At 39.9% G+C, this 27,652-nt stretch overlaps 1 protein-coding gene and 1 non-coding gene across 2 annotated transcripts; both read left to right on the top strand.

Annotated features, from left to right (window-relative positions):
- The first annotated feature begins 89 nt into the window (after positions 1-89).
- Positions 90-25,826, top strand: LOC133662309 (eukaryotic initiation factor 4A-I-like). Its single transcript, XM_062066198.1, has 11 exons — positions 90-201; positions 3,446-3,488; positions 4,940-5,072; positions 11,258-11,397; positions 19,784-19,952; positions 21,607-21,716; positions 21,806-21,949; positions 22,019-22,156; positions 22,236-22,325; positions 24,808-24,887; positions 24,973-25,826. The coding sequence occupies exons 1-11, from the start codon at positions 179-181 to the stop codon at positions 25,115-25,117; spliced, it is 1,215 nt and encodes a 404-aa protein (XP_061922182.1). The 5' UTR covers positions 90-178; the 3' UTR covers positions 25,118-25,826.
- Positions 21,369-21,509, top strand: LOC133662975 (small nucleolar RNA SNORD10). The gene has a single exon (XR_009828217.1). It is a non-coding gene; the product is annotated as a small nucleolar RNA SNORD10 (small nucleolar RNA).
- Positions 25,827-27,652: the final 1,826 nt, after the last annotated feature.

Genomic DNA, 27,652 nt, shown 5'->3' with positions numbered 1-27,652 from the left:
TGACTTCATCCAGCGCGTCAAGCCCGCCTCCGTCTTGATGACGTGCTTTTCGACCAATCGCCATCCTTTGTAGGCGGGACTACCGGTAAATGACGGCGGCCCCTTGCAATAAGAAAGCGTCGTTGTGCCATCGACGTATATAAGAAAATTCCGCCATAGTTTTTCTTTCTTTGTAATAATGTCCGCTGACAACGATAATAGGTAAGAAACTGTCTTACAAGGATTCACCGGAGAAAAATAGCGATATGCTGCGCTCAAGTTTACATGTGTTTCGCCATGCCTGAAATGTATTTTATAACCGCTTGCGGTCATGTTAGTGAGAAGAATGTAGAATAGTCTTACACCCGGGCCTACCGAGGCTAAACGTATTAGCATCTCGATGTCTATTCGTCGTCTTTTTCCCCTTCAGAAGCTAATTTCACGTTTTAGTGTTTACTTGTGTCCGCCGCCGTTTTATATATTACACTAATAAGAACTAAGTGCTATTAAAACAACTAAGTATAACCGTTATGAATAAGATATTGTAGCTTTCGGTAACATGTGACTGCCTGCGGCCTAGCGGCAGCTATCTGGGCCTTACGTGTATTAATTGTTCAATCCAGTAAAAATGTATCCAATTTACCCTGTTTTCTACCAATTAGGTAAGTTAAATAATCACTCTTTACTCATCGGTGGTGTTTTGCGTGTATTCAGGACGACGTTAACACGTTTTATTAAAGCTGGATAATGTCACATGGCCCTCAAGCTAACAATGCCGGTAAGAGCAAATGTGGAAAAGTGTGGAAAACGTTACAAAATGTTATAGGGGTGCTGCTTTGTGCCAATTAATTTGGATATCCTGACTAATGCCGATAAAGCATAAAACCGTATGGGAGGACGAGACGCGATGTTTTATTTATGGTACAAATGTGACGCGTTTACAACGGAATTATTCTTATTGACGCATTGTCGTCAAATGAATAGCTGAATATTTATACCGCTTAAACATAATTTACTGGCGCGACTGGTTTATACGTTGACTGTTCGGTGCCGAGTAACCACCATTTTGAATGGGAGTAACAAAAATGGCGGCCGCGGTTAATGAAACCACTGCCTTCCGATTCCGACGCTGCATCCTTAAGACGAGGTTGGGGAAGGCTGGGTTATTATTTAGGGAGTTTTCAAGACGCGACGTAAACTGGGAACGTCTGGCGCTTCCTGGTTCTGTCACGTGTTCACATGGCTTCTTGTTACGATCGTCTTGTCGGCACATCAACGCGGCAAAACAAAAAGACCTTAAATATGAAGTCAAACCTGTTTGTATTTTTGGTGTGTATGTTGCTGGAAAGAAAGGAGAGGCCTTCCGTTGGCAAGTAAAATCATTTTTAAGGTATAATTCCTCTTAATAGCTATGAAATTGTTTATTTCTTATAAGCCTGTGAATACCTTTTCTGTTTTTATTTTATTTTTTTAAAATGGCATGACTTACAGTAATCAGCTTCGCAAACTCACTTAATGTTAAAAGTTTAAGTACCAATGATTGTCACACACGCACACTAGGTGTGGTGAAATTTGTCCTGTGCCACTTAATGTTAGACTTCCTTTTTATTGTCATTCAAATTTGAGCTTTACAGTACAGATGAGAAATAAATTTAATTTCATTAGCTCATGGTAGTGCAGGATAAAAAAGCAATAAGGTGCACATATAAATTAAATAGGTTACTGTACAGATAAATATATTGCACTTTTTCACATGTGTCCACGTTTATGGATGTATGTTATATTGTCTTTTTTATTCCAGCGAGTTAATCCATTTTGGGGGGAGTTGAGGGGATTTTTATGATGCGTTCAAGAGTCTTACGCCCTGAGGGAAGAAGCTGTTACAGAACCTGGAGGTTCTGCTTCGGAGGCTGCGGATCCTCTTTCTAGAGTCCAGCAGTGAAAACAGTCCTTGGTGGAGGTGGGAGGAGTCTTTGCAGATTTTCTGAGCCCTGGTCAGGCAGCGGCTTTTTGCGATCTCCTGGATAGGAGGAAGAGGAGTGTTAAAGTTAAAGTACCAATGATTGTCACACACACACTAGGTGTGGTGAAATTTGTCTTCTGCGTTTGACCCATCCCCTTGTTCACCCCCTGGGAGGTGAGGGGAGCAGTGGGCCCGGGAATAATTTTTGGTGATTTAACCCCCAATTCCAACCCTTGATGCTGAGTGCCAAGCAGAGAGGCAATGGGTCCCATTTTTATAGTCTTTGGTATGACTCGGCCGGGGTTTGAGCTCACAACCTACCGAACACTCTAACCACTAGGTCACTGAGTAGGTGGTTAAACAAGTTGCCTCTATTTTGATGCTATTATCATTTATATCTGATGTATAACACCGAAAGATGTACACAGTTTGTGAGTAAATAGATGTGATCCAGAGATAATGAGCTACCCAGACATGTGAACGCATGACGTACAGGTAGGAACCAAAGATCCCTTCCCCACCAACAACAATGCAAATCAAGCAGACTTTGTGAGAGCCAACAATTACTTGGGAAAAACAATGTGCTAAGTATCTCGGGATAAAAGGTGAAAATGTTAAAGTTCCAACGATTGTCACACACACACTAGGTGTGGAGATATATCCTCTGCATTTGTACCCATCCCCTTGATCACCCCCTGGGAGGTGAGGGGAGCAGTGGCGTGCTCATTTGGTGATTTAACCCCCAATTCCAACCCTTGATGCTGAGTGCCAAGCAGGGAGGCAATGGGTCCCATTTTTATAGTCTTTGGTATGACTCGGCTGGGGTTTCAACTCACAACCTACCGAACACTCTAACCACTAGGCCACTGAGTAGGTGGTAAAACAAGTTGCTTCTATTTTGATGCTATTATCATTTATATCTGATGTATAACGCAGAAAGATGTACACAGTTTGTGAGTAAATAGATATGATCCAGAGATAATGAGCTACCCAGACATGTTAACGCATGACGTAGGAACCACAGATCCCTTCCCCACCAACAACAATGTGACTCAAGCAGACTTTGTGCGAGCCAACGATTACTTTGGGGGAAAACTATGATCCAACTTTATGCTAAGGATCCAACGATTGTCACACACTAGGTGTGGTGAAATTTGTCCTCTGCATTTGACCCATCCCTGGGAGGTGAGGGGAGCAGTGAGCAGCAGCATGCTCATTTGGTGATTTAACCCCCAATTCCAACCCTTGATGCTGAGTGCCAAGAAGGGAGGCAATGGGTCCCATTTTTTGTAGTAGTATGACTCGGCTGGGGTTTGAACTCACAACCTCAGGGCAGACACTAACCACAAGTCCACTGAGATGGTGGCCGTATGGATGGGTGGATCTTTATTGCCAGTGCACGAGTACAACAAATTGTTTATTCCTTCTTTGAACTAATGGAAAGGAACACATTTGTTAGCTAAATTCGAAGGACTTTTTTTAAACAAGTTTTTCCACCCACAGAGACAATGGCCCAGAGGGCATGGAGCCAGATGGCATCATTGAGGTAAGTTTCCACCAGCTTTTGCTTTTATTATGCTCGATGTCTTATTTCTACAAGACTGCAACAATTAGTAGACAATAAAATTGGTCACCGACAATCTTATTTGTCACACAACAGTCATGACGTCAACACTCGTGTTTTTCCATGCGAAAGCGGCGTGAAAACATTGCCAGTGAAAACACTTCAGTGTGAGAACATTTCCACCTATTCTTGTTAGACATGAATACCTTGCTCATCTTGCAAAGAGGGTCTTGATTTTTATGGCAGTACATCTGAGACACGCCGGCATTTAAAACCGAGGCATGATGTCTGGAGGGAGGATGCGGTCTCAACTTCGCTAGCGAGCTAACAAGTGTTCGATGAAGTTGTTTGAAAAATAACTTATTTTAGCCTAAGTCAGCCAGGTGAACTTTGTCGACATCAATTAAAGTACCATACTTTTTAAAGCAGAAAAAGGCACAATAATAAATGCGATTTAGGCGGTGGCATAAGATTTATCATTCAGTCTAATATATAGCTAACAAGGACTAATCAATAATACGATTCTAATTAATAGTCACTATACGCAGCTTTTTAAACATCACAAAATGATGCTTTTCTGTTTGAGGAAGTTAGAATTGGTGTTGTTTTTTATTGTTACTATTTTTTTTAAATATAAGGTTAATTGTTTATTTTTTTAGCACTAGCGCTGCACGATTTTGAGAGAACTTAATTGGGATTTTTTTTTTCTCCCAAGATTGCGATTTGATAACATTTCATAAATCTGCCAAAATGAGTAAAGGAATACATGTTACTTTTAGACTGTCAATCAGCATGTTATTGTCTTAAAGGGGAACTGCACTTTTTAGGAATTTTGCCGCACAGTCATTATGAAAGACATGACGACAGATGGATTTTTTCAATGCATTCTAAATATTAAATACATGCGATCAAAAGTTTGCTTGCAATGGAGCCTGTGCGAGTTGTTCTATTCCGCCTGTAGAGCCCTTAAAACATCCAAACACCTCCATTATGGTTTTATATACAGGATGTAAGTCAATATGTAATGTAGTGATGGGCACATTTATAATATTTCATATTTATGTATTTTGATAATTTTAAGCATACGTGGCGCATTAATAAAAAAAAACATCTCATTTGCTTTTTTGTTTATCACTGATAACTCACTGCAGACTTTGAAAGCCTACAAACATAATAAAACATGTACTGTACAATATGTTGTCATTAGAATGCCGACTGCTAGGATGTTCATATATTCCCATTTTAGATGAAAAATGTCTCAATCCTCGTGAAGAAACAGGGTGGGGGACAAGCGCTAGCCACTTCTTAAACCGGGTGTCTGGTCGCATCTGTTTATCGTTAACAACCCTAAAGCTAAGCCATACTGGACAAAATCGTTAATGTGCCCTAAAGATAACCTTGTTTGATTTCACCCTCTTTTCTCGACATTGCAGAGCAACTGGCATGAAATTGTTGATGGTTTTGATGAGATGAGCCTGCGTGAGGATCTGCTCCGGGGAATTTATGCCTACGGTTTCGAGAAGCCTTCTGCCATCCAGCAGAGAGCCATTCTTCCTTGTATCAAGGGTGAGTCAAACACCTACATGCCAGTTCATACTTGCTCACCTACATGCCGGTTCATACTTGCTAACTATTGCTATCATAGCTATTTAAAAAGAGGCATCATTGTAACATTTATGTAATAGAGGAAAATCATCACCATTCCCCTTTAATGGTGTATTACGTTGTTTGATTTGTAACCCAGGTTGGTGTGAGGCAATCGTGGTGGCACATTAAACTGAAACGTAATGTCCCCTAAAAGTTCAAACATTGACACAAAATAGCAATACTTTGACCAGTGAAAATTGTGGTATCAATCACGTTTGTATTCTTAGTTAAGGAAATCCGCGGCGATTGGGTAGTTGTTTTTGTTGTAGCTATACTAGTGTTGCGAGAGCAGTGATACTGTGTAGAGGTGATCAAGTCTGCTCAGAGAGTTGATAAAACTCTTGTATGGTCTGACAAGGTTTCTTTTGCTTGTTACTGTGGCGCATGGATAGTTGGTTTACTGCGTCCTTTTTAGATTTGAATGCATGACATGGCAACATCACTGAGGAATAATGGCCTAAAACCCACACTTAAATAACAGGAAAAGCACTCATAGAGCACACACCACCAAGCCCTAGACTGCTTGGTGGTGTAGCCACCCCTTCCGTCTGGCTTTGTCTGCTTCTTGAGCAGCAAAGCACATAGTCGATCAACGTGTTGTACACCAAAATGATTCCCGCGCCTGCCCACTGCTCCCCTCATCTCCCAGGGGGTGAACAACGGGATGGGTCAAATGCGGAGGACAAATTTCCCCACACCTAGTGTGTGTGTGTGTGTGTGTGTGACAATCATCGGTACTTTAACTTTAACTTCACTTTGTGGAGTACATTTAAATCGCCTTTTTTATCCCAGTTTCCACAGAGTTAATGCAACAATTTGTATTAAAGGCCTACTGAAATGAATTTTTTTTATTTAAACGGGGATAGCAGATCTATTCTATGTGTCATACTTGATCATTTCGCGATATTGCCATATTTTTGCTGAAAGGATTTAGTATAGAACAACGACGATAAAGATTGCAACTTTTGGTATCTGATAAAAAAAGGCTTGCCCCTACCGGAAGTAGCGTGACGTCGTCAGTTGAACATATACGCAAAGTTCCCTATTGTTTACAATGAGGGCCGCATGAAGTGAGAGAGATTCGGACCGAGAAAGCGACAATTTCCCCATTAATTTGAGCGAGGATGAAAGATTTGTGGATGAGTAAAGTGCAAGTGAAGGACTAGTGGGGAGTTGAAGCTATTCAGATAGGGAAGATGCTGTGAGAGCCGGGGGTGACCTGATATTCAGCTGGGAATGACTACAACAGTAAATAAACACAAGACATATATACTCTATTAGCCACAACACAACCAGGCTTATATTTAATATGCCACAAATTAATCCTGCATAAAAACACCTGCGTGTTTGTTATGCTAGCTCCTAGCTCCTCTGCTAGCTCCTAGCTCCATAGAACACGCCAATACAATTCAAACACCTGATCAACACACACAATCACTCAGCCCAAAAGACCGTTCACCTAACCCAAGGTTCATAAAGCTTATATATTTTTAAAAAGTTACGTACATACGCAAAAAAAAGTTGCGCACATACGGTCAAGCGATCAAATGTTTAGAAGCCACGTCTGCGTCTTTGTCATCCAAATCAAAGTAATCCTGGTAAGAGTCTGTGTTGTCCCAGTTCTCTACAGGCGTCTGTGTATCGAAGTCAAAAGTCCTCCTGGTTAGAGTCTCTGTTATCCGAGTTCTTCCATCTTGACTGCATCTTTCGGGAATGTAAACAAAGAAGCGCCGGCTGTGTACTGTTGTTGCTGACTACGTTCGAAAAATACGTCCATTTCACACCGACAACTTTCTTCTTTGCTTGCTCAGCTTCCTTCTCCATAATGCAATGAACATGATTGCAACAGATTCACGAACACAGATGTCCAGAATACTGTGGAATTATGAAATGAAAACAGAGCTTTTTCGCATTGGCTTCAATGTGGAAGGCATACCCGTGTTCGCCGGGCTACGTCACGCGCATACGTCATCCTCAGAGGCGTTTCGAACCGGAAGTTTAGCGGCAAATTTAAAATGTCACTTTATAAGTTAACCCGGCCGTATTGGCATGTGTTATAATGTTAAGATTTCATCATTGATATATAAACTATCAGACTGCGTGGTCGGTAGTAGTGGGTTTCAGTAGGCCTTTTAAGTGCATGTAAACCTACTAATGTATTCAAGACATCTTTTTTTCCATTCAAAAAAGACCAATGGCTAAAATGCTTCAATTAACGTGTGTAGGAATGGGTAAGTGTAGGGTAATCAGTAGAGGGTGTACCTTGCCTCTTGCTCCTAGTCAGTTGGGATCTGCTCCAACCAAGTTGCTTTTACTGTTCTTAGTACAGGGCTGCAGCTGTCAATCACAGGGTTTCCCCGAGCTTGCCAATACACTTGTGGTGTTGATAATGCTATTATTGGGAAAAAAAGCCTAACAAAATGTTGTGCACTTAAATACTAATGTTATTAGTAACTATTATTATTATTAACAAAATGTTTGTCAAATCGTTTTGTGATGTCACAGTATGAAAACTTATCACGGTTATTGTGACAAAAATGGTCGCGGTATTTTTAAATGTGCTCAAAATTTTCAAATACTATTTATACTAAATTCTTTTGACCAAGTTTTATCTAAAAACACACAACACCTTCAACATGTATGTATGTATGTACCCCAAGTAGAAAATTAAATGTGCATATGAAGGCAACACGAGCATTATTAAGATAGTAATATGGCGGAAACAAAATATCATCAATAAATAGAAATGAATATGAACATTTTGCAAGATGGCACCTAATGGCCATAAGATGTAACTGCACATTTTGTCCATATAGATAAAAACAGTGAACATGTATGATATATAATCTTAAATATAGGGCTGCTTGATTATTGACAAAATAATAGATTATTTTTATCAATATTGAAATCACGATTTAATAATTAGATAATTCATTTTGTTAGGTAAAACGGTGTTGGGGTATATGAACGTAATACCATCATGTAATTTGTAATGTCTAATAAGAAAGGTTATAGATAAATGTTATCCATATATTTAAAGACAAACATTTGTTTTTGTTCATTAATAGTATCTGTCAGCTTTTTCTCCTTACATGATGCCTTTATCTCCATTTTTACGTTTTGAAAGAGGTATTTTTTAAGTAATGTACATTGACATGTACTAAATGTATGTACATGCTGTTTCGGGACAAATCTAGGAAGGGTTTGAGCAGAAATATTTTATATAGGAATCTTTTAACAAAATCCTATGTCACATGAATGTTTTTTAGAGTAATATTGTGAAATTAAAAAACCCACAAGTAAAATAAAAAAAAACATGGTGTTTATTTTGTATTGTCTAATTAAAGTTTTGTTCTGTGGTTCAATGCAGCAGTTTAGCCAACAACAAAAAAAGTGATACCTCTCACATCGAATACACAATCTTTGTTGCTCACTTGACAACACAACGATTTGTTCAATTCGATGAGTTGACAAAACGGCTAGTATTTATGTTATTGGGACACTGACAATGTTAGCAGTTAAAGAACGAGTGAAACAAACGAAATACTTTATAAACAAGTTGTTGCAACGTTCCCGACACATCGCATGGTGTCTCTGTCACAGCAGCTAACGGAAAGACGCAATGTTGCACTTTCAAAATGAAACCGCAACATCAAATATTTTTCTCCTCCAAGATATACTTTGTGTGGGACAAATGCGTCTGTCCAACACTGTCCACACGTGTCTTCATCTAATAACAGCAGAGCGCTCTTAAACACACACAGAGACTCCACGGAAGTAGAAACGGGTGAAACGAAGAAATGGGCTCCGTTTACTGGGAGGGAACATCTCCAGAGCAAAGTTCTCGAGCAAAGTCCATGTAGTTGCCGCCATTTCTTTCCGAGTCTAATGGTGCTAGTGCGCATGCAGCGGTGTCCCTTCCGTTTCCAGGAAGAAAGCAGTGTTGCCTAAAATGCATTAATAAATGAAAATTTCCGGTAATTAAACATGTAAACTGTATTACTAACGTTATGTAATTTTTACCACGGTTTATCGTTATACCGTTACATCCTTATGGTACAATGTAAAGCAAACTGCATGCCAGTGGTGGCTGCTAGTCTTTCAAGTAGAAGCTCTTTTTTAGGTCCTCTAAACATGGATATAGTCTCCAATAACAGCTAAAAGATAGACTATGCTAGATTTTGCAAATAAAAACACGGAACAACAAAATGAAACTTGAAAAAATGCTCAGGCAGTAGTTTATATTTCAAGATTGGTGATTGGCTCGGTTTGCCATCAATCAAAACCTCAGACAGAGCATCCAATCATGCGGAAGCCCTGCATCCAAGCCAGCCAAGCCTCTTTTAAAGAATGTGCTTTTTTATATTTAAAGACGAATGTGCCTTAGGGTGTTCTCATTTATCGGGTTATAGTTAGTCTCATGGCATTTAACTTATCAGTTGTCTTAGAAGATGTTTAGCCTCTCATCAGAGTATTTTCAGTTCATGTTTATAGACTGAGCTTGGACAGATCTACTCTGAGCGCTTGGTGCCAAGGTCCTAACTGTCACAAATGACACAATGTGTCAGCTGACTAAGCGCCATCTGGATTGAATACGCTACTCCAATCGGAGCAGGTGCAAGCAGTCAGCTGCTCCTGTTGTGGCTGGCAGCAGACTGATGTAATATAGACACGCAACACCTTTCATTGTAAATGATCCACTCAATGGGTAAAAAATTGTAAGATGCAAAGACTTAAGTCAACATGATCATCATCTTTGTAGTTGGAGTTCCATGCAGCACGCTCAATTGGTCGGCGACTCGATGCGCACCCTTAACTCCATTGTTAACAATTTTTCCCCCACATTGTTCTATTTTATTTGATGCTTAATTAAATCTACCATGTTCGCATTGGTTAAAGTTTGTAGTTATGTTTTGAAGTTTGTGGTTATGTTACCTTGGATTGATCGATGGTGTCATTTTGATAATTGTTTTGTTTATATTTAATATTTGAATAATAATAACGAATGTGTTGTGGCAGTTGTGGATGTTACCTTTTGTGGGGGTTTGAGGAAACACTTGATTACTTTTCCAAACACGTTTTTACTGGTGAACTGCCAACAAGACAATACTAAACAGGAAGTGCTTAAAGTTTATTGGCTTTGTGTATATACACTGAGAGTCTTAAATCCATAGTGTTCTTAATGGTGTTTTTCAAACGGAACAGTGTTTTGCCAAGAGGGTTATTTGTAATGTGTACATTTTCAGAATGTGCTTGTTCTATTTTTGATCAAAGTGAAACAAAGAAAATAATCGGAGGTTGTCTCCATTTTTTAAGTTGTTATGCCATGATTTTACCAGTCCGTCCCATGAGGGAATAGATTTTCCTCCATGTGGCCCCTGAGTGAAACTGAGTGACACCCCTGCTCTAATACAAGGAGAAGCATATTGCACAGGAAGGAAAGATTACATTCTTTTGTGGTGTAAAAAATAATGTGTCCTGTAACAAATTTTAACCATTGAATCGATTCGTTCATACGTTATTGAATCTTATTGAATTGTTCATACACTAAATTGAATCGCTCTGTTTTATAGTTTTTGAATCGCATTGTAGCACATGTATTGAGATGCGAGTGGAATCGTCCATCACAAAGATATTTACATTAAGGCTGAAACGACGCGTCGACGTCATCGGTTACGTAAATACGTCAACGCCATTTTTGTGCGTCGACGCGTCGCATATTTACGTCACACTACCGTCATGGCGAAGCGCAAAGCAGACGGTGCGAGCGAGGGGGGAAAAATCACGCCAAAAGTCGTCAAAAGTGTGGAAGTATTTCAATACACAGCCTAATAATGTTGTTGAATGCACACTGTGTCGAGCGTAAATGGCCTAGCATAGCAGCACAACGGCTATGAACGAACATTTGAAAAGAAAACCATCAACTAGTCAATCGTCCGCATGAGTATACGTTGTCATCATTACACAAAAACATGAATGTGTCATTTGTATCTGCTAGGGGTGTAACGGTACGTGTTTTGTATTGAACCGTTTCGGTACGGGGCTTTTGGTTCGGTACGGGGGTGTACCGAACGAGTTAAGTAAATCTTTGTGTTGTGTTGCAGGTTATGATGTGATTGCTCAGGCCCAGTCTGGAACTGGAAAGACTGCCACCTTTGCCATTTCCATTCTCCAGCAGATCAACATGTCCCTGAAGGGCACCCAGGCTCTGGTATTGGCCCCTACCAGGGAGCTGGCTCAACAGGTAATCAACAGAGAGAGAGAGATGTATGTATGCATGTCTTCAAAGAGTGCATGCATTCTTTTATTAAATTTAGGACTCGTCAAGACTGGAACCAATTATTAATGTTTACATTGTTTTATGAGAAACTGTTTTACTATACTAACTTTGAATCACGAAACATATTCAAGAATCATAAATCAAGGGGTGTATGTGTACACATTCCTCTAGATTGCCACAATATCACATTACATTGTTTGCATGTATTACATTGTTTGCATATATTTTCTTTAAAAAGGCAAAACTAATTATACATTAAAAACAAACCTTAATTATTGTATTAACAGTGTTAACTTTGGAACGCTCTCCCTCTCAATCTCACAACGGCAACATCTCAATACTTTTAAATCTTCTTTAAAAAAACTTTATTGCGCAGGCTTTTAACACAAGCTGAGCTGGACATGTGTATTGACATGTTTTTCTTTTTATCAATTTTTAACTGTTTTATATATAGTTTGTATTTATTGTGAATTTTAATATTTTACCTTTTTATATATATATATATATATATATATATATATATATATATATATATATATATATATATATATATATATATATATATATATATATATAATTTTTGCGCTTATTTTGATTATTTTTCATTTACCTTTCGGTCTTAATCTGTGCAGCACTTTGGTGCAGTAGTCTCTTTTAGAAATGTGCTATATAAATCTACCATGACCATATATTTTTTCCTTACATCATATTGTTTTGCTCGGTTTGTCAGTTGTTGCTGCCTATTGTACTTTGTTGAGATTTATTTTCTTCTAGAGAAGTCTCCAATCCTTTTAGTCACTATCAAAGACGACTTGCACCAAATCTATTTCTGGTGTTTTTGTAGACTCTACTCGTGTTTCGAGATGCTTTACCTCTGTCGCTCCATGTCCGTGACAAAAAGCGATAGCTCGAGAGCCTGACGTCATAATTGCTTTGCGCTGCTGTTAGCCTCTTTCTCTCTTTAAAAGCCGTTCCGTCCTCTTAAATTTTGGAGATCGCTGTCTGCGGGTATATCTCGGATACATTAAAGTACACCTACATTGCGGACATACTGCCTCCAATTCAGACAACCGTGTGGGTTTTGCTTGCATCATCACAACATTCAGTTTAGGCAGGTGATCAAAGTGTTTTTTTAAATGTCCAAAATTTTACTGCATCACTAATCAATAGTGCACGAATAATAAACTATACAGTGGGTACGGAAGGTATTCAGACCCCTTTTAAATTTTTCACTTTGTTTCATTGCAGCCATTTGCCAAAATATAAAATTCAGCACCCTATCTTGACAGAAAAAAAGGGAAATGTAGATATTTTTGCTAATTTATTAAAAAAGAAAAACTGAAATATCTCATGGTCATAGGTATTCAGACAATTTCTCAGTATTGAGTAAAAGCACCCTTTTGAGCTAGTACAGTCATAAGTCTTTTTGGGAATGGTGCAACAAGTTTTTTACACCTGGATTTGGGGATCTTCTGCCATTCTTCTGTGAAGATCCTCTCCAGTTCTGGTGAACATTGGTAGACAGCCATTTTCAGGTTTCTACAAAGATTTTAAGTTGGGGCTCAGACTGGGCCAGTCAAGAATGGGCACAGAGTTATGTGAAGCCACTCTTGTGTTATTTTAGCTGTGTGCTTTGGGTCATTGTCTTGTTGGAAGGTGAACCTTCAGCCCAGTCTGAGTTCCTGAGAAAAGGTTTTCTTCCAGAATATCTCTGTACTTGTCCGAATTCATCTTCCTTTGATTGGAACCAGTTGTCCTGTCCCTGTAGCTAAAAACATCCCCATAGCATGATGCTGCCACCACCTTGTTTCACTGTTGGGATTGGATTGGGCACTTGCCCATTACAAAACAGTGCCTGTTTTTCTCCACACTTACAGCTTAGAACAGGGGTGGGCAATTAATTTTTACCGGGGGCCGCATGAGCTACCCGAGCACTGCTGGAGGGCCACATCGACAATATTTCAATTAAATTTTGCTCAATATTATTTTTGATATATACCGTAAGATAAATAATAATAATAATAATAGTAATACTTCAACATAGTGTGTGTAACAGCATTCCATGACTAATATATATAAATTAACATTAATAATAAATAACAGTAAAATAAGCACACGTATGACTGAGGAGTCATAGTGTAACTTTGTGTGGTGTTTGAGTTGTCCGACTTTTTGTGTGGCCTTAAACGCACCAGTGGTTTAGTGCTATGCGTGTTGGTGACAGATGACAAGTTGGTTTTGGCCTGGTTTGTACGGCAGAAAATGACTAGTTTTTCGAGATAGAATTGTTTTACTCATGTTTTTGGTGTGGTTATGTCCGAATATAAACAGTTTTGTTCAATAAAGTGATCGATATAATTCCTGTCCTCGAAGCATCTCGATAGACGTTACAATAATTGAACGGTGTTCAATTGAACGGTGTTGACGAACACCGTTAGGGCCGCTTGTTGTCACTGTCACTCAAAGTTGCATTGCAAAATTCCATAGAATAAATATGTTTATTTTGTTTACAATTCAGATGGGATTTGATTTGGTGCGCGGCATATACTTGCTGCGCGCAGCGGACGCTTGAGCAGTGCGCAATTGCGCAGGCACGCACCTTAGGTGAGGGGACGTTGCTTTGCAGTTCATGTGTTGTTGAAAACACGGCATTCCTCATCAACTTTTCTCTTTTTGGCGTCTCGGGTGTAAACCGTGCATCACTTGTCGCTGCATGTGCACCTTCACTCGCAGGTTACACACGGACACACGCCCATAAATAATACTTTTCAAAATAAAAGCAGCACAGTTGTATTGCGCGCAGGACATAGATGTTTTTTCAACTTTATTTTGTAATTGCAGTTGTTCACATTCACTCACAATCACGCATACGTCCACACGGAAGTAACACAAATAACGATTTTCAAAACAAAAGCAGCACCGTTGTATTGCACACTCGACATAGATACTTTTTAAAATTTATTTTGTAATTTATAATTGGCCTCACTCGGGCCGGACAGGGACGCACAAAGGGCCGGATGCGGCCCGCGGGCCGCAGAATGCCCAGGTCTGGCTTAGAATGAACACCAAAAAGGCCTTCAATCATGTCCCTTGCTGTGTACTGTGGGGGGTGCTCCAGGAGTACGGGGTCCAGGGTTTGTTGCTACGGGCCATACGGCCCCTGTACAAGTGGAGCAGGAGTCTGGTTTGAATTGCCTGTAATAAGTCAGACATGTTCCCAGTGGACGGTGAACTCCGCCAGGGCTGCCCTTTGTCACCGGTCCTGTTCATTATCTTTATGGACAGAATTTCTAGGAGCAGTCAGGGTGTGGAGGGTTTCCAATTTGGTGGCCAGATCACATCTTTGCTTTTTGCAGTTAATGTGGTCTTGTTGGCTTCATCGGGCTGGGACCTTCACCGTTCACTGGGGAGGTTTGCAGCTAAGTGTGAAGCTGCTGGGATGAAGCTCAGCACCTCCCAATCTGTCCGAAAAGGGTGGACTGCACCCCTCGATTCAGGAGTGTAGTTCTGCCTCAATTGTATGACTTAAAATATCTCTGGTCTTGTTCACAAGTGAGGGAAAAGTAGAACGTGAGATTGACAGACTGATAGGTGCGGTGTCTGCAGTGACTGCACCGGTCTGTTGAGGTGAAGGAGCTAAACCAGAAGGCAAAGCTCTCGATTTACAGAGCAGTCTACGTTCCTACCCTCACCTATGGTCACAAGCTTTGGGTAACGACCGAAAGAACAAGGTCGCGGATACAAGCAGCAAATATGAGTTTCCTCCGCAGGATGTCTGGGATCACCCTCAGAGATAAAGTGAGGAGCTTGGTCACCTGGGAGAGACTGAGTAAAGCCGCTGCTCTTTCATGTGGAGAGGAGCCAGCTGAGATTGCTCTGGCATCCACTACGGATGCCTCCTGGACGCCTCCCCGGTGAGGTGTTTCGGGCATGTCCAGCCAGGAGGAGACCTCGGGGCAGACCTAGGACACATTGGAGGGACTAATTCTCACTGCTGGCCTGGGAATGCCTCGGTATCCCCCCCCCCTTGTAGAACTAGACGAGGTGGCTGGGGACAGGGAAGTCTGGGCATCTCTGCTTAGACTGCAGCCCCCGTGACCTGGACTCTGATAAGCGGCAGGAAATGGATGGATGGAGACAATGATCTGATGTTTGAAAAGTCCATATTACAGGTAGTAGGCTGTTTTTGAGGAATTTTTGCTAATGGTATCCGTAGTACTGATATTAATAACGTAAGGTTTATTTTGTGTATTGCGCCTTAAATTATTTTGATCACATCCAGGAATTGATATGATGGGAATCTTGAGATTTGCTTGGTGCTGCGATAGATTGAACGCGTCATTCGCCACCGCAGTAGAATGCATGTTTTTACCTCTGGTACAGTCACTAAAGAAAAAATGAGAGTTATGTATTCTATAAGAAATGCAATGTGCGCATGAATTTTCCAGCCTGGCGCTGGTTGGATCTAGCTTAACTGACTCCTCACCTGGACTAACAGACACTGTAATTGCCTGTGTCTGAGCTTGCTCTAGTGTAGTGTGGCGTGATTTTAAGAATTCAATTAAGCATACTTTAAACGTTTACATTCCAATTACAATCTTTAAATATGCGCAAAATACAAGTTTATTGCATTTGAAAGTATATACATGCAATATGTATTTGTTCATAGGTGGTTAATTTGGTCGTAAAATGTACTACTAGCTGTTGAAGGTTTCTGAAACCGGCTTTCTTAACTGTAAATATTGGCACACATGTACTCAGCCACTGCCCATTTGACCCTTTTCGCATCTTTAGAATCATTTTAGTACTTTGCATGCTGCTCAAAAACGGCTTGATAGGTTGCTTGTGAGTGGGAGCACTTTCCCTGAACCTGCACCAGACATCTGTGGTTGAAAAAGGAAGTGATAGTAATACGTTTTGTCATACTAGCAGCTAGGGGTGTATACCAAGTACTGGTATTTTTAGGTTCCGGTTCCAAATTGGGTTGGTCCAAGCGTAACGTTTAAATTCTGCACTAACAATACTGCTATCTGTACTAGGTTTTTTAATCCAGTTGACCGTCTTAATTATGACACGCGCTGTCACATTCACGTGCCGCTGCAAAGCATAAAAAAGACACGGCGGAACAGCCAATTGTAGTTGAACTTTTAATGCCCCACTTCTGGTTTCACGGTACGCAGAAGTTAACAGAATAATAGATTAAGCGTCATTGGAATCGTGAGTGGAATCTGTGTTTGCTAAAAACAGAATCTAAATGTGGAAAGTTTTGTAAATTGGTGTAATGTGACTGGGATGGGTCAGTGAGAAGAAAAGGTGAATTCTTGTTAACTGTGCACTTGACAAACCCTCAACTCCATGGTGCCGTGCCAACCAGGGGCCAGCTCTCTATACATACCAGCCCTGCACCCTTCTCGGGCCATTTCCGTGCCTGCCTATTAAACACATGGCCACCTCAAACTACCAAATTAATTCCAAAATACAGAGCTTAACATTTCCCAAATGACTTCTGCGTGTAGTCCAGTTTAACGATCCAGTAATCCACAGGCCAATATTAATCTACTTAAAAAAGGGAAATATTTAAGTAATCTAATTTATAAAGTTGCTCCGAAGCAAAATATTATCCGCTGACTGGTCTCTGGTCGCCGTCTGACATCACTCTTATGTTGTGTTTGCGTGGCATCAAAACACGCCTTGCACACCCACCTAATATCCTAAATGATTGTATTGATTTATGATATATTTGATATGATATTCAGTACCATGTAAAACGTTTGTGCTGTGCCTACATAAATATTACTTTCATCTGAGTATAATTGTAATGCATAGAAACAGTGAGGGATCTGTGGGATGTTTACAAGATGACAAAATCATTGCATTTTTGACTTGTCTAAGAATTAAAAGCAGATGATAAGAATTCCCTGTTGTGAGATAGTTAATGTTAGCCTCTTGTGCCAAAACATTTTAACGTCTTTATTTATACCAATTACAGATAGTACAAATAAGAGTACCTACCGATGAATACCGGTGTCGATAAAATTCTAACGATGTACATCCCTACTAGCAGCGGCCCTAATTACCTTGTGGTACATCACTTAGAAAATATTTTTGATGCGACTGACCACATATGCTGTGCTTTAAGACAAATACGTTAATTAGTAAATACTAAAAACAATACTGGGGCTTAAACTACACAGAAGACATTTACCAGGTAAAACACACATTGTTAAAGATAAGACACAAATTAAAAGAATTCGTACCAAAAGTTAGTCAATTTACTTGCATAAGTTCATGCTATGTGGGCAGTTTCAACTTCGCTAATTTATGGGTTAGGGCCAACCAGATATATGCGGCACACGCCGCATATATCTGGTGGGCATAATGGGAAGCTAGTTAACTACATTCTTATCTGTCTGTTTTTAAAGTCCTTGTGCAGGTCTGGATGCTTGTTCTTTATATGTTAATTCTAAAGGGTAAAGGGGTCATATTTTTCAACTTTTGTGGTCTACATAACATGTAAGGCTGGTTCTTTGGTCAAAATTTTGCGTTGATGATTTTACAATCTTCATGCCACTTTCTGACCGTATTTTCAGCGTACACAGTTTTGTGGACACTTATTTACGTGCCTCCACTTTGACTGTTGTCTTCTCCCCCTCAGCCATGTTGTAGTTTTTAGCACTTCCATATGGAGTCTGACATAGTTTAATGGCAACATCGTTGAATGCATTAACAAGTCGGTCTGCCCCACAACAAGAGGATGGAGAAACAGGAACTTATTGACCGCAACGTCTGACTACAATGGTGAACTCGTGCAAAGCTCTTCGAGCAAAGCTTTGCCATATATGGAGATATCTGTTTATATCACCAATTGGATAAACGTTGGATAAATTTGGCCAAATTCCAAACTGTATGTTTGCCATCCCTCATGGTTTGATTAATAACTTTTGGGACTTGTGCAGAGCCAAAATACTCAAATTAAGAGAAGTTGGATTTGCACAACCGATCCCTTTTTAAAGCATCGCACGCTTCAATGTTTATAGCTTCACTTTTATCGTCAGTTTTGAAGCCCAAATACCTCCTTATTGCACTTTGTGCACCCTCTTTATTAATCGGTAGACTTGCTGCCACTGCCATTCTCCCTTCTTTGTCTCCGCACTGTTTCTGCATTTAAAGTACATCTGTACTTTGTTAGTACCGGTATACTATACCAGTGTTTTTCAACCACTGTGCCGCGTGTGCCGTGAGATACAGTCTGGTGTGCCGCGGGAGATTATCTAATTTCACCTATTTGGGTAAAAATGTTTTTTTGCAAACCAGTAATTAGTCTGAAAATTATGTGTTGTTGTTGAGTGTCGGTGCTGTCTAGAGCTCAGCAGAGTAACCGTGTAATACTCTTCCATATCAGTAGGTGGCAGCCAGTAGCTAATTGCTTTGTAGATGTCGGAAACAGCGGGAGGCAGGGTGCAGGTAAAAAAGGTGTCCATTGCTCAAACCAAAAATAAACAAAAGGTGAGTGCCCCTAAGAAAAGGCATTGAAGCTTAAGGAAGGTTGCGCAGAACAAAACTAAAACTGAACTGGCTACAAAGTAAGCAAAAACAGAATGCTGGATAACAGCAAAGACTTACTGTGGAGCAGAGACGATGTACATCCGAACATGACATGACAATCAATAATGTCCCCACAAAGAAGGATAAAAACAACTTGAATACCGGTAGTCTTGATTGCTAAAACAAAGCAGGTGTGGGGAATAGTGCTCAAAGGAAGACATGAAACTGCTACAGGAAAATACCCCAAAAAGAGAAAAAGCCACCTAAATAGGAGCGCAAGACAAGAACTAAAACACTACTCACAGGAAAACAGTAAAAAACTCAAAATAAGTCAGGGCGTGATGTGACAGGTGGTGACAGTACACCTACTTTGAGACCAGAGCTAAATTGATTGATACGGTTATGGTTTAAAGTCATATCCAACAATTGCGACAACGACTTTACTGTCAACTGAGTTTTATTTTTTAATGATTTCTGCTGGTGGTGTGCCACCAAAAAATGTGCCTTGGCTCAATAAAAGGTTGAAAAACACTGTACTATACAACCCTAAGTACTACAAATCATAATCGGTTTCTCACTTAAAAGAAAAAAAGTCACTTTGGATTGATCGTTGGCTATGGGAAAAATCTAATCAATACAATTCGACTGAAAATGTAGTCAAAGACAAACCTGTAAGAAACTTTGCATGTTACTTTTTGGGACCGCTTAAAGTGAGCTATATAAATGTAATAGATCCAGCCTCATAAGGCAAAAAGCACTATTAAAACTGACTAAGCTTTTTAACCCGACTAAATCTGTCATCCAGATTCAGAAAGTGGTGTTGGCTCTAGGCGACTACATTGGCTCCAGCTGCTACGCCTGCATTGGAGGAACAAGCATTCGAAGCGAAGTCCAGAAGCTGCAGGCAGAGTCCCCCCACATCGTGGTGGGTACCCCAGGCCGAGTCTTTGACATGTTGACCCGCAAAAACCTCTGTAAGTATTCAAAGATTTAGCTTGGGTCTTAAAAGGCTTTTTTGAGTGTTTTCCCTCAAATAGTGCCCGCTCCGAAATATTTTACAGTTGTCACTACAGCACTCATGGTATCCAAAAAGATAGTGTTCATTCTAAGCAGCCTTGCCTCAAGTGAATTTTTTGTAAAGAAACTGAAGTCAACAATACATGTATGGCGAGGCATGTCTTTACCCCAGGCAGAGCATTTACACAGCATTTGCACAGCTGATATAATAATATGCGTGTTCGCAATGCTTTGATATTAGTGAGGCGTACACAGTCTTATTTATACTAGGGCTGGGGGGATATAGCTAAAAACTATCACGATTTAAGTTTTCTTTTATGTCATTTTTTTGACTTATCAAAAATAAGGACCAGGAGAAAAATACAAATGTAAAGCTTTATTCAAAATGTAACCTTCCGCTGAGCTTTCAGGGCAAAAATTAAATGTCAACACTAACCCCTCAACCCTCAAACCATCAATATAAGCAGAAGTCTAAAATCACATTGAACACTGAACAATAACCTCTCAAAATTAAGGTGCAAAATAAGAAATATGTAAATAAATAAAAAATGCTTATAGTGTAAAAAATAGAGAAAACCTAAAAACTCTTCTCTGCAGGTTTAGTGCTAGGCTGTGCTCAAAGGGGAGTATGGCTAAGGTGATGTGATCTTTGGTCTATATTTGGTTCGTTTGGGGTGGGGTGGGAGGGTTCCAACAAACTGCCATACTGTGACTGTTACCAGAGAGCGAAAGAACTTCGCAACTTCCGGTATCTTACTACAAAAGAAAAAAATGGGGACGTTGTATTGAACACATTTTTTTATTGATTTTATGTATCTTTTGCAATATACGGTATATTGGTTAATTGCCTAGCCCTGAGTCCTAATTGGATAGTAGTGTTTATTTAAATTCTTATTTTTTTATCTTTTACTACTATTAGTTTCCACTACCGCACCTTAAGTTGGAGTCCTTAATCTTGTTATATGCACATATAGTGACAATAAATAAAGGTATTAATAATTATCATAATTTATTGGGTTTGTTTTCCTTATTTTCGGTTTCAGCCAAACATTTGTCATTTCTGTGTTATTAATCATTGGTGCTTAAATGTCCATATTTGTCAGAATTAGAAATTACACTTTGTAAAACACTTCTACATGGAATTAATGAGTTTTTTTGTGTCTGTATATGTAAGCACAATGGGAAGCAGAGTTTAAACAGCTGAGCGAGATCCTAAACAACTTTAAACACTGCCTTTGCGCCATGGCATTGTTTTTTTGTTTGTTTTCCTTCCATGAGTGCATGTTCTAGTAGTTTGAACTAGTAGAGCGGTTTATCCCTAATGGAAATCCTAAATGTCAACACAGGCCAATATTTGAAGAATGGGGGTTTGCTGTATCATGATGAAACTCATGCGTGTCAACTGACTCTGGAAGCGCCCTGCTGGGTTAGCGCTCGGGTGGGCGTTTTGCTCACCTGAGTTGCAAGCCTGAGCAGGGGCCCGGGGATGTGATCTTAGATCTTTTCTGAATACAGCACTCACCAGACATGGTGATGACCTTCTGCCCCCTCCCCTGAATAGAGTTTCTTCTGGCCTGCTATAAAACTAAAAAAGAAACACAACTTTTTCAGCTTCCAAACACATCAGGATGTTTGTGCTGGACGAGGCCGACGAAATGCTCAGTCGAGGCTTCAAAGACCAGATCTACGAGATCTTCCAAAAACTGCCGTCCAACACGCAGGTAACCTTTGTAAACAACCCGGAGCTTAAAAGTTAAGCTTTGGAAAACTTGGTGGGTCATTTTTGTATGTGCACTTTATTTTTGTCAAGGTTGTCTTACTTTCGGCCACCATGCCAGCCGACGTCTTAGAGGTCACAAAGAAGTTCATGCGTGAGCCCATTCGTATCCTTGTCAAGAAGGAAGAGCTGACCCTGGAGGGTATTCGCCAGTTCTACGTCAACGTGGAGAAAGAGGTTAGAACAATGGTAACTGGGACTTTTTTGTGATGAATATATTGTCCTGACTCTTGGACACAATTCCAGGAGTGGAAGCTGGAAACGCTGTGCGATCTCTATGAAACCCTGACTATTACGCAAGCCGTCATCTTCATCAACACCAGGAGGAAAGTGGACTGGCTCACAGAAAAGATGCACTCAAAGGACTTCACCGTGTCTGCTATGGTAAAAAAAAAACTCTTTTGAAGTGTTTCAAACTAATCCGCATTAATGCTAACGTTGCTCTTTTGGTTTTTTTGGACAGCATGGTGATATGGACCAGAAAGAGAGAGACTTAATCATGAGGGAATTCCGTTCAGGCTCGAGTCGAGTCCTCATCACCACGGACCTTCTGGTACACACTTGTTTATTTTTTATTAATCTTTCATTTTATACCTTTTTATGGTCTATCAATACCAAAGTGTGTTGTCTACTTTAAAAATGCCTCTTCCTGAATAAGACATTTTAATTCATAAATATTACTAATACCCTTTTTTTCCCCAAGCTGTGACGATAACTTCTTGTTTCTCAAGACCAATACTGATATCATATCTGTTCTTTAGATTTAACTGTAGTTTGTGCACACTGTTGGTAAGGAAGACTCCAAGATGACAAACCACACGTAGATTTGTCCTGACAAAAAATATCCCAACCAAAATCACAGACTGCTTTAGCCCTTGGTTGTGTCAGAAATGTCTTGCACTTTCAAACGGTGTGGTAATGCGGCTGGCTTTAGGGCATCTACTTTATCAGCAGCCATCGTCATAAGCTTTCAAAACACCGGTTCGAAATAAGGATGACAGGCGGGAGATGTTTTTTCAAAGGAAGTAGTATTGAAACTATCACGGTAGTGGCTCTTTTATTTCTACCACGCAAACTTCCGATAGTTAACATTAGCATTATCATTCTGATTTGAGCATCAAAAGTCAGGAGTCCAGCAGGAACAGAGCCAAGGCAGCATCGGTCTGAAATTCCATGTCTTTGACCTGAGGCTAGTGAGTAAAAGCCGTGGCAATGTTGATCCTCACTGTCTTTATCTGTAAGCTCTGTTTTTGTCTCCTCAGACAAAACTTTTTGTTGTTTTGGAGCTTTGGCCATGATAGCAGGCTTTTTTTTTCTTCTAGCAGCACAGTGTTTTCATCAACTTCAGTCGTTTTAACGAATGGAGAAAGGGGGAGTGACGTATGCGGTAAAGCAAGTCGGCACATTTGTAGGTTTTTGTTTGGCAGGGTTGCTGCCTCCCTCCTCAATAGGCCCTTTACCACCAAAAGTTTTGGTTCCTGTAGAAGTGTGGTTTGTGTTTCACAGTTCAGGGTAGTTTATAGAAATCAGGCTGATGTATGGAGGAGTGGTTTAGTATATTTCTGCACTGATACTTGTAAATAAACTGACAATTAGGTCACAGTTTTTGACTATAACATAAGTAATTGACATACAAAAGCTGAACTCTCCTCACTTTAAGTATTAAGACTCATAACTACCAACACAGGTGACTGGTTTCAATTATGTCAAGTAGTGCCACAGGTGAATGGCCTCACTACCTTGACACATTAATATATTCTAAAGGACGCCCAACCATATTAAAGGGGAGCTGCACTTATTTTTATTTTATTTAGAATTTTGCCTATGGTTCACAATCATTATGAAATACATAACAGATTGTTGTTGTTTTTTAAGCATTTTAAATAAATGTCAATGGGAGATCCTCTTCCTTAAACCCAATAAAATGACATCCAAAAAGCACCAACAATACTTTATTACGTTCCCTGACTTAATAAGAACCAAGTACCGTGTTTTTCGGATTAGAAGTCGCAGTTTTTTTTTCATAGTTTGGCCAAGGGTGCGATTTATACTCTGGAACGATTTATGTGTGAAATTATTAACACATTACAGTAAAATATCAAATATTGTCATTCAACTGCCAAGGGTGCGATTTATACTCTGGAACAATTTATGTGTGAAATTATTAACACATTACCGTAAAATATCAAATATTGTCATTCAACTGACGATGACTCTGACGTAAGCGACATGCCGATAAAAGAGGAGGCGGCGCATTGTCTACCTTTTAGAGTTGGCAGAGTTGTTTAGAAGCGACACAGAGGAAGAAGATTTCATCGGATTTAGCGATTAGGAGTGACTGTTTGTTTGGTAAACGTATAGCATGTTCAATATGTTATAGTTATTTGAATGACTCTTAGCATAATATGTTACGTTAACATACCAGGCACGTTCTCAGTTGGTTATTTATGCGTCATATAACGTACACTTATTCAGCCTGTTGTTCACTATTCTTTATTTTAAATTGCCTTTCAAATGTCTGTTCTTGGTGTTGGATTTTATCAAATAAATTTCTCCAAAAAATGAGACTTATACTCTAGTGTTTTTTTCCTTCTTTATTATGCATTTTCGGCCGGTGCGATTTATACTCCAGAGTGATTTATAATCCGAAAAAATACGGTATTAGTGATATTATTATTATTATAAGCGCTAACATAGACAAACTATGGTAGCTCTGTGATCACAAGCTTATGTGCCAAATGTTTACATGATCGACTGATGAGCTGCTTCCTCGTTGCCCTGCTCATCAAACTTAATTGTAGATCGTAAATCATGCCTGTGCCTCTGCAGTTGAGTAATGAAGTCCAAGGTTCCCTCTCCTACCAACTGTTGTGTTGGTTCAGGACTGAAAGTACTTTTGGTAGAGAATACTCGATCTGCTCTCCACTGTGGCTCGGTCTCAGTCCGAGTTGCACAACTGTATGACAGATCACATTGTTGTATAACATAAAACATGGCCGAGCTAACGTCCCTACACCTGCTGTTTTGATTGGTAGGCTCGCGGTATCGATGTGCAGCAGGTATCGCTCGTCATCAACTATGACCTTCCGACCAACCGGGAGAACTACATCCACAGGTGAGTACCCCCTGAGCACCTTTTTTTGCCACGCCAAAAATGGCCTCCAACTGGAGATGTTTGGATTCTCTCCCCATCACATCAGGATTGGCCGTGGTGGTCGTTTTGGTCGTAAGGGCGTCGCCATCAACATGGTGACCGAGGATGATAAACGCACACTGCGGGACATCGAGACCTTCTATAACACCACCATCGAGGAGATGCCCATGAATGTGGCCGATCTTATCTAAAAAAACCAAAAACAGATTTATCGATTTGCCCCTTCATTTAAAAGAAAAACAAAACTCCGCTTGACCGTTTCCTTTCCCTGGGAAGGAAGCCTATATATAAAGACGTTCCAATCCAATCAGATGTCTTGCTAATTTGCATACATGTTTTAACCTTGGTGGCTGTTGCATAATTAGAATACTACCATTTCAAGAAGAGGAAGCGCTGCATTGGACCACAGTGTTTAGATCTCCGTGTACTTAAAACAAAAAAAAACATTGGGGGGATTCAGAGTACACAATAAAAAACAACCTGTATAGTTAACGGCTGTTTCATACTTATTATATTAATCTGTTCATTGCCAGTAGTCAGTCAATGGATGATGGTGGACTACAGGTGAGTTGTGCTATATTGTTTAATTCCTCACTTTAGTAGCATTTATTTTTTATTTAAAGAAAACACGGTGGCCCCTTTGTGTGAACTACCTCAATGGTGACATAACGTGTGATGTTTATAGGACCAAACTAGTAGTCCGACTTTAACAACCTGTTCTCATGTGGAGGCAAGGGTCTCCATTTTGGGCTATTTTAAAGTGAATTTATTGACCTGTTAAAACTTTTTTTTTATAGACAGAAGACGGTGTATTAAATTTTTTTCTACATTGAATTCTGTATAGTATTTATTTTAATTGTCTTTAGAAACAATAAAGGTGTACCCTTTTTCACAGTGGAATCTGACTTGTTAAGTGTACTAAAACGTTGGAACATTGGTGCCTTTCTCGAAATCAGCCCGTCCTAAGTGTTTGTTTTTTTAATCATAACATTTTTTTATCATAAAATTAACAGATGGAAGTAACATTTTGTTCCAAATGATATTTTGATAATTTTCTGCGTTTACACTAATGGCACCAAGTGTGCGGAGGAAACGAGGCATTTCCGCGAAGCGCGTATCGAGGCGTGTCCCATATAAAGAAGGAACCGGAAATGACGTGTGAAGCCATACCACGTGACTGCCTTTGGACGCGTTTTGCACCACGTGACTCCGGTAGGTTGGGTAACTAACCGCCACTGAAAATGTCGGCCTTTGTTTTTTTTTTTAAATAGTCCTAGAATGACGGTTACCCAAACCGGTCACCGCGTTGTCATTTATATCGAATAGCTAACTTTGTTACATGTATCAGCGCCTGTGGTTACGTCATGGTCCGTGCTAATGCCCTGACGCCGGTTCTCGAACGTGTTTATCCCAGTAAACATCTTTGATGAGGTGACTCATTTTGTGTTCATACTTTTTAATCATTGGCCTGATGGGGAGCTTTTTTCAGGAAAAAAAAAGGATAGTTTAAAACCAAAATTTTACTAAATCTTCTGTTCTGTACAGCATTGTCCAGTTTACGTTACATTTTCTTAAGGTGACAATGTAAAGCACTTTGAGTCACTTGAGAAAAAGCGCTATTTAAATGTAATTCACTTCACTTCACATAAAAACTTTAAAGAACCTGTCCTATCATATAACTCTGCCATGTTGGCAAAATATAAACATATTTATTATACTTTCACCAAATGGTTTTGCTAATTAAAATAACATCCAAGAGTTGTAAGACGCACATTTCAATGAATCACGGTTGAGATGCAGCTGCTTGTAATTACACATTTGACCAGCAGGTGGTGTCTTGTGCGACAAGTTCTCGCACCAATCGTTAAAAAAGTGGTTTGATACCTCACGTCACCATCGCTAGTTTACGTCATTCTGTTGGCGCTGAACACGCAACTCATACCCCAGAGATTAATATCAATAATATTCATTTTTATCCTTATGGCCGTAGCTTAATCAGTTTAGGTGCACCGTAAAACTCCTGTTTGATGAGGAGCTAAACATAAACGGACTGTCACGACACCATCGGTCTACGTCACTGCTATGTGTTGCCATGAAACTTCAGCGAGGTCACCTTCTGTGATATATGATTTTTTTTTTTTTTTTAAACCAACTTGCATAGGAGTGAAAAAGGAAAGCAGAAATAAACAATTTCAACCACTTTCACTCTTCTGTCATTCCAATGACAGACGCACGGGGACGCCACTGACTAACTCCCGTATTTGGTTTTAAACACGACATTTTAGCTTAAACCTATATGAGTATTGTGAATTGATGTAAATAAAGAAGTTAAAAAAACAAATTTATTTGCCATTGAAGGCTGCTGAGCACACTGTTTGTTTATTTTCAGTGTGTGTAATTTCAAATTAAGATTACAAAACCTGCTGTAAACCAAGTAGACAGGAAGTGACGTTGCCTTCGAGCATGCGTGGATCGTTCGTGTTTTCCTAAGTAACGATGATATATACAGCGATGCCGCAATGACCGCTGCTGTCTATTGGCGCTGACGAGCCGCAGGGCCGCCATCTTAAAGCGGTCAACATCTCCATCTAGTGACAGGATCGATGAAGTGTCAGCACATTAAATTCAAGTTAAAGTACCAATGATTGTCACACACGCACTTGGTATGGTGAAATTTGTCTTCTGCATTTGACCCATCACCCTTGTTCACCCCCCTGGGAGGTGAG

Source organism: Entelurus aequoreus, linkage group LG12 (assembly GCF_033978785.1).
Source record: "Entelurus aequoreus isolate RoL-2023_Sb linkage group LG12, RoL_Eaeq_v1.1, whole genome shotgun sequence".
In the NCBI taxonomy this organism is placed as follows: Eukaryota; Metazoa; Chordata; class Actinopteri; order Syngnathiformes; family Syngnathidae; genus Entelurus; species Entelurus aequoreus.
This window is presented reverse-complemented; position numbering and strand designations above follow the sequence as displayed.